We start from the raw sequence: 8,270 nt of genomic DNA on the forward strand, positions 1-8,270 counted from the left end.
GGCCCCGATTGGTGAAGCGAGACATTCTTTAGTCCCGGTTGGTAATTTCAACCTAGACTAATGGGGGCCTTTAGTCCCGGCTGGTGTTTTCAACCGGGACTAAACGCCTCACCAGATTCCTCCATCCCACTAGCCATTACAACCGGGACTAAAGGGTCTCTTTAGTCCCGGTTGATACCCGTCGTCGGTGGCCGTCAGTAGTGGCCACTTGACCTAGGACTAAGGGCCCTTTAGTCCCGGGTTCAAAGACGATCGGGACTAAAAACGCTGGATGGAAGGTCTCTTCTCTACCAATGATATGTGAGTCAAGTGAGGGTTGTTCCTCTGATTCGTCTACATATAATTTAGGGCTCCAATAAGTACGCAGGGTAGCACATGCAATATCGTCTCATATGTATCTTTCTGGATCCAGGATAAGCACATTGTTAATTATTCGTCCTCTACCCATTAACTGGCAAAGGTACCAGAAGTTCCATTAATGACTATCTAGTCCTGCTACACATTACCAGATCACATGGTTTGTCTGTCAACCTGAGTTAAGAAGCACATAATGCTAGTATGAAGTTCTGAGCAAAGTACCATATGTATGTATCCCAGATGTGATTAACCACTTATTATAATTCAGAATACAAGTTGTCTAGGACGTTGACACTGTCTACTGCTAGATACATCTATGGACTAGGGTAGCTCCATCTATAAATACAACCCCCCTTCTGTCACACTTCAAATACGATAAGGCAGTAAGGAAATAGATACCCTACGATCCTAGCTAGCCATGGCCTCCTATTATGCAGTAGCCGTGCTTTCATTGCTTGCCTTTTCCATCTCTGCAGTACGCGCGCTGGATGATAAGACGCTGCAAACCACCCTATACATAAAACAGACACCTGCCACGGACCAAAGGACTGTGGGAACTGATACAGTCGTCATTAATTGGGTCATAAAGGATGGGCCTGCTGGGAATACCATCGGGCATGCAGAGGGCCTCACGACCCATGCCAACCCAGCCCAGAATTTCTGGGTAACCATAATGGATTTTGTGTTCGAGAGTGGAAGGTAAAGAATCCTTTTTTGGCTACAGAATTGCTTGTGTTGTGGTACTTACACAAGTGTATGTTTATCATATTATGTGGCTTTCTTCAAAAAGATGTTTTGGGGTTTTAAACATAGCTTCGACATATACCATCTCCATTTTTTTGAACTAGGTACTTTAAATGTTTTGTATGGACAAAGTTTTCAATCTTTTACTGGGACCTTGTCCCAAACTCTGTTTTGGACTAGAACTTGGTGATGCAACTGTCAAGCCCTACACTGCTACTCCTGACCTTTTAAATTATGCATGCATATTCTGATTCTGTCAACAAAATAGCCTCGCTGGATCAACACTTAAGGTGATGGGCCTTCATGGGGGGAAGGTTAATGGACCAGGCCAGTGGAGTGTTATAGGGGGTACAAGAGACCTTACAATGGCACGAGGTATTATAAATTACAAAATAATCCAAGAAGACGGTGCCAGCAGGACCTTTGAAATATGCATATTTGCATACTACACTTCAAATTTAAAGGAAACCTTTCCGGTAAGTGCCAGATACATTTTTATCTGTTGCTAGTATTGAAATTTTCTCTTTATATTTTGGATAAAATTAAATAGGACAGCAAACATCTATACATACCTTACCACTGCAGTGTACATAGAAGTAGTTTTAGTGAATAGATGAATTCATCTCCATGAATGTGAATATGTGATGGAAACAATACTCACAAATGATGAATGACCACATTCATAAATTTTATGCAGATTCTGGGTGATATTGTCAAATTCCCTTGAGACATTGCACTTCGGACATACATTGAGACCATCCTTCGCATGTTTGTGTGTGTTGAGACGAGATGACTACTAGATCTACGATCTATTTTTTGCTTCATCCTAAATAAATTATCCGCCTATGTATTGTGACTTACCAACCACTCAGTTGTATTCCAGAGAGCATTGCATGCAATTCTTCGTACCTTTTTATGTCATGTTCTCCTTGTCGCAAAAGATCCTATCATCAATAAATGTGCCATTTTTTGTGAAAATATGTTTTAGTAATTTTTTTTTGGGCATTCTCTTCATGGTTCGAGAATTTTTGTGTGACTCAAACATCTAGCAACTGTAGCCTTGCTATCTTGTGAAGGAATAATACCACCAGAAAAATCACTTTTATTTCCGGTACCAGGGCTGCGAGTGTGGCAGTGATACCCAATGTACCACACCCGGTTCTAAAACACATGTAGCAAAACTAGTCTTCGGTGGTCGTTCATAACTGGCGCTTACAGTTGCCATAGTGAAGGCATCGGTTTCCGGCAAGCTACAAGTTACGCAACTCTAAAAATGGATGGTCTAGCCTAGTCATGCATTGTCCTAGGAAACCGGTAGTAAAGGGGGTTCCCGACCGGTACTAAACATTGTTTCTCCAGTAGTACCTATATGCACCCAAATACAGACATAACAGGAAAAAGCTACTAAGGCCATTCTTAATTTAATATAAATAGACTGCTCTTAAATTTCATAACTCCCGCCAATAGTTACCCTGGTGATGACGCCAGAATGGCTGTCATGTACTTCAAATGATTCTAGTATTACTTAGAAATTTAGCTTGAAAGCACATGGAATAACATTGTACAATTTAACTAGGTCTATTCCAGGGTTATGAATTTATTTCCACAATTAAGCAATAATTGCAACATTCTATCACGGATTTAACAAGAAAACACTAGGGTAAACATTGGGGTAGGGAAATAATAACCGTTATACGCAAGACTATACCATGCCAAGGGTAATATGGAGATATCTATCTTGGATTGAGATCTAAATTAACAAAATTATGGAAATACGGGGCACTATGGGGGCAAAACATATGAAAACTCAATATCAACGTGCTTTGTAAACGGTTGTGGAGATTTCAAAGAGTGGATTGGATTTGGCAAGAGATAATTAGAGCTAAATACCTTCGGGAGTTTACCATCAAATCAGTGAAGCACAGGTGGAACCTTCAAGGGAGAAGTGTAAAGACTAATTGCGTGGTTGATACTCTCTTCTAGAATGGTATTTTCCGTATGACACTCCTTTATGTGACGGATTTCCAATGCTATATGCCTTGTGTTGGCAATAGGAAGTTAGTGTGTGCAAATAGTATCGCAATTCATAGGAACTCCCTGCCGATTTGAGAACAGGTTGGGAGGATATCTCTAGGTATGTCACACGTACAGTTCCCTATCACATAAAATAAAGATCTTGGTTCTACTATTTTTCTTTTAATCTAAATTAAATCTCTGCAAATCACTATTTGAAAACACAGGATAGCGCACGTCACGTGTAATGATAGGGGTGATCGACAACAGATAATGACTCGGGTGTAGCGTGCTCTTTTGCCCTCAAGCGTCTCTTACACTGCTTTGGAACACACCGTCGCGTTAGAGATTCAATAGTCGAGCACCTCGCTCTTCACGTTGAACTTCAAGCCGCTGAGATGCGGCACATGCATGTAGCTCTGCATGTGTGCCGACTTGAACAAACAAGGAGAAGTAGTGATTGAGTCCATCACCAGAGATTCGTTGCCTATGACTCCTAAAAGGCGTTACAAGCATTTTTTATCTCAAACTTTTTTCAATTATAAAAAAAGTTCTTGAGATTTCAATACAAGTTGCTAACATGTGAGTATGGTCCATCTTTAGGCCTACGGTTCATCTTTATGACATGATAAGTAATAATGATTTAATGCCTTCTAATAACTGCTTATGTTGGTTATTGTAGCCTATATATGACGCATGGAAGTCATTTTCAAAATGTGTGTCACATTTGCTTAACTTGTATATACTACAAATTGTGTGTATCACACTCGTTCATCATGACAATGTGTGTGCCATATTGGTTATTGTGAATGTGTGCCGCATGTGTCCTTTATTCTAAGGTACCTTTTACTCTAAAGTAAATTTTTTCAAATCTTCAATAGGTGACAGGTGCATGTTGGACGTCGCATGATAGGGTGATAGGAGAATGTTGTTAGGTACCTGGAAGCCATGGACGATTCAATTCTGATCAGTGATCTGACTTGGATCACGTATAATCTTATCCTATATATGCTATAAAGGCACATCAAACTCTGCAAAAGGACATCGGGTTGTGCAAAAAGCCTAGTGCTATTTTGACTTTACTGCCCACATGCACATAGGCTGCACCTTTACACCGGGTTCAAATTTTGAAAAGTTACCATTTCACATTTGTTTTTTTCTTAATCTATCTTACTATTAAGTTCAGTACAACAGATGTACCCTGATACTTTCGCATGTACACTATAGGTACTATGGGTACTGCACACGCTCTAAAACATCATATTTATGGAACAATAGTTGTACACCACGACTTTTTAGCTAAGTACACCATCGACATGATTTTTTGCTAGTGTACTCGTAATCTTTAGCATAGTTAATACATGACAAGCATAAATATCTAATGTACATTAGATGACACATCTAATGAACAGCAAAATAACACATAATTGATGAATGCATATGGTAGAACAGATAAACACGCTGATGAACATAGCATTAACATCTAACAGACCGCAGATGAACACATGATGAACATTAGTGAACATATAAAAGATATGCAAAAAGAAAATATTCACGTCGCATGTACCATAAAAAAGACAAAAATCACATAGCATGTACCATAAAAAAGACAAAAAAATTAGATCATTAATGCAGCCAAATCAAAAAAACGCACGGGCAACTAAATTATATAAAAAACAAGAGGAGCTAGCCGCCCCAAGCTGGAGCCCCTGACCCCACCATCGCAACTCCTGAGCAGCTCGATGCACGGGGCTTGCTGACGGCCCCGCCGCCCCCGCACGAGAGCTTGCCGCGGCTGTGACCCCACGAGCTGCTGTCGCACCTCACCGTAGCTCCCTACGTGGTAGCTGGGTCCGTGACCCTCGCCTCAAGGTCCCTAGGCCACGAGGAGAAGCAGCGTCCCGTGGCAACGGACAACTGGGTCCGTGACCCTCGCCCCAAGGTCCCTAGGCCACGATGAGAAGCAGCGTCCCGTGGCAAGGGACAACTGGGTCCGCGACCCTCGCCCCAAGGTCCCTAGGCCACGAGGAGAAGCAGTGTCCCATGGCAAGGGACAACGGGCGTTGGTGGCATGCGAACCGCTCAGTCACCCCGCGGCGAGCAGCAGCATCGTCCGGCGCGCATGTGGCACGCTACTCGGGGTGAGGACGCCAAGAAGCACTGCATGGACGGCGTACCACGAAGGGGTTTGCGCCCAGGCCATCGGCCATGACGCGGGCGCTACGCCGCACCACCGTACCTGCGACCGGCGACCAACGACCCCGTGGCATTGGCCTCGCGTGGCACCAGCCGCGGGAGGGACAGGCGGCCGCGGAACCCGTGCTCGCTGCCCCGCTTCTAGTGGCCCAGCCCCACGTCGCGGCAACGGTCTGTAAAACCTGCCATTTTTAGTCACCAAAGTAGCTCTGAAGAAATAGAAGTAATTCATGAAGAAAAGGAGAAGTAATTGGCTAAAAATCAAATTCGGGTCAAATTTGACCGAAATTTGAATTTTGAATTCGAAATTCAGAACAATTCGGCAAAAATATGGAATGGAGGTGTAATGGTGATTAGAACTTAAAGATCAAGATTTGGGACAAGATTTGGTCCTAAATACCTCAAAAAAAATCAAAGAAAGAAATTGAAAACCAAAGTTACTGTTCCCCGTCCGACAACAGCAATTTCAGAAAAACAGCACAGAGTTCATTTTTGAAATTAATTTCTGTTGAATTTTTCAAATAAGTGGACCAAGACAACTACACAGTGATGAAGTATGGACTTTGGACAAATAGATTTGGGTGTTGTTGATAAGGAACAGTAAAGGGAACAAATTCAAATCAAAGCTCAAAGTCAGCACCTTGTCACGGTAGACTGCACTACTGAATTCGACTAAGTCTGAAAACAGCAATATGTGGCCGAGTTTGGAGCTGATTTCAGAGAAATGTAGATCAAAAGGTGTAAGTGTTTATGGGCAAAATAGAATCCTTGAAGGTTGTAGAACACAAATGGGAATAAGTTGGACTACAAGGAAAGGATTTGGATCACTGAAATCATTTACAAAGTGAGGTAAATGACCCTGTCATGTAACTGACGAACTAAACTTTGAGTTCAGAGAAATTCAGTTAAAGAAGAAAGGAAAATTCAAAATTTCACTATGCTAGGATGTTTATCTCGGGTCAGAGCAAAAATAAAACTTGGAGAGTTCAAGTTTATCTACAACATTGCTTAAAGGACCGTGGAGCCATCGGATTGAAAATCGACCGTGAAAAGGCTCTGAAGTTTCTGATGAAAGAAGAAAGGGAGGACGGGTGACAAAGTCGAGCTTGACGTGACGCCGCCGGCGCTCTCGGTCGCCCGCCAGCGCGGCAGCTACGCCACCTCCTTGCCACGCGAGTCCATAGGTAGGCCACGGTGTCGTTCATGCGTCGGTAAAACCTTTGTATATCTACCGCTCCCGCGCCGCCCGTTTACCGCCATTCTTTTTACCGTCGCCGCCCTTCTGTCCAAGCCACCGCCGCCGGCCAAATTCCACTGCCACGCTTTACCTCCCGTCGATTCCTCTCGCCCACTCCTCCACAGACACCCCAGCTACACCCCAGTCGAGTTGTTGTCCAACATCCTTGCCGGAATACCCTACACCGCCATCGTTTCTGTCCGCCGTCGCCGCACCTCCTGCTCACGGTGAGCATCTCCTTCCTCTTGTTCTCTTTCTTCTTGGGTAGTCGTAGGCGGGTCCTTGGGGTGCTAGGAAGCCGTAGAAGGAGTCATCGGGGTAAGCTAAGCTGTTGTCGTGCTTAGCCACGACCGGCCGTAGGCGCCGCCGCCCGCCGCCGTGGAGGGAGTGGCTCCGGCCATCTCCCGGGAAGGTGTCGCCGCGCACGGGTGCGCTAGGGCATAGGGATGCTTCCCCGACCTAGCCCCGTCGTCGGTAGGGCGCCGGCCGGCGAGCCGCGTCGCCCCCTGTCATGCCGGTTTTTGGTGGGAGGAGGAAGAAGATACTGGTGCTGCGGGCCCGCAAGTTAGAGGAGGCGGGGGAGAAAAGGAGGCAGGCCGGTCGGGCGCGAGCGTCAGTTGGGCCAGCGTTCCGGAGGCCCAAGGAGCTGGTGCGGTCGGCCGTTGGAGAAAGAGGCCGGAGGCCCAGGGGTCCAGCAGGCCGGCCTCGCGAGTAAAGAAGGGAAGGAGAGATGGGCCATCGGGCCGTCGCGGGTTGGAAAAAAGAAAAAGAAAAGGAAATCGGCCCAGTAGGGCCCGACCAAGGAGAAAAGGGGCCGGCGGGTAAGGTGAACAGGAGGAAGGGGTGGGTCCACGCCATGGGCCCAGCGTAACAGAGAGGGGGTAGAGTAGGGTCGCGTGAGAAAAGTTGTCGGGGGTATTTTTCGGGAAAAATTAGATTTCCTTTATAGAATAATTAGTTTAAATCCGAATCTCACCATTTAAATCACAGAAATTTCTAGGAGTGTCCAAAATTAGTGAAACCAATTTTGTTAGGCTTGTTTTATTTTCCTTTATGCATTAAAATTTGTATACCATAGAAAAATAATAAAAATTTGGGTATTTATTTAATGCCTTTCTTTTAAAGGTATTTAAATAAATACTTAATCTTTATTAAATGCATAAAATATGGAATAACATTTTCATAATCACAAATTAGTATTAACTCATAGGAAATTAGGTTTTAAAGCTAGAAAATAATTATAACATTTTCTAAATAAAAGAAAAAGCCCTAAGTAAGGTTAGTTAAGGAAATAAAATTGTCGGGTTAATCTTTTCGGGTTTTCGTGTGTTGGCTTGCAACTTTATCATGATAAATTGTATAGTCCTTGTTGGCTTGCAACTCTATCATGAAGGAAAGTTGTATAGTCTTGTATTCAAAAATTTGCATTCCTAACCCCTGCATATGTTGTGTTATAGACACCGAAGCACCAGAAGGAGATTTCTCGGAGTATTCAGAAGGATCTCCGGAATTTGAGGAAGTCTTTGAATTGGTCCCCTACGAGGCCAACCCTTCGGACAGTGCTAACTTTTTTAGCGAACAAGGCAAGCCCTGGTGCATTATACCTATTATTTTGGAGTCAATATTTCATGTGTCCATTATCGGTTATATGCTATATGTATGCACTAAGTCTAGGAGTTGCTTGAAACCCATTCTTGTGCATGATCATACCTTATTTTAAGGA

At 43.9% G+C, this 8,270-nt stretch overlaps 1 protein-coding gene across 1 annotated transcript; it reads left to right on the plus strand.

The window, feature by feature from the left end:
* The first annotated feature begins 745 nt into the window (after nucleotides 1-745).
* On the plus strand, nucleotides 746-2,058 carry LOC101782062. Its single transcript, XM_004974310.2, has 3 exons — nucleotides 746-1,056; nucleotides 1,370-1,577; nucleotides 1,799-2,058. The coding sequence occupies exons 1-3, from the start codon at nucleotides 776-778 to the stop codon at nucleotides 1,826-1,828; spliced, it is 519 nt and encodes a 172-aa protein (XP_004974367.1). The 5' UTR covers nucleotides 746-775; the 3' UTR covers nucleotides 1,829-2,058.
* Nucleotides 2,059-8,270: the final 6,212 nt, after the last annotated feature.

This window comes from Setaria italica, chromosome VI (genome assembly GCF_000263155.2).
Source record: "Setaria italica strain Yugu1 chromosome VI, Setaria_italica_v2.0, whole genome shotgun sequence".
NCBI lineage: Eukaryota > Viridiplantae > Streptophyta > Magnoliopsida > Poales > Poaceae > Setaria > Setaria italica.

Excerpts from the sequence above, each read along its gene's own strand:
- LOC101782062 (XM_004974310.2), top strand. The coding sequence starts at position 776 with ATGGCCTCCTATTATGCAGTAGCCGTGCTTTCATTGCTTGCCTTTTCC. Across the intron at positions 1,057-1,369 it reads TTTGTGTTCGAGAGTGGAAG|CCTCGCTGGATCAACACTTA; the intron begins GTAAAGAATCCT and ends TCAACAAAATAG. Across the intron at positions 1,578-1,798 it reads ATTTAAAGGAAACCTTTCCG|ATTCTGGGTGATATTGTCAA; the intron begins GTAAGTGCCAGA and ends AATTTTATGCAG.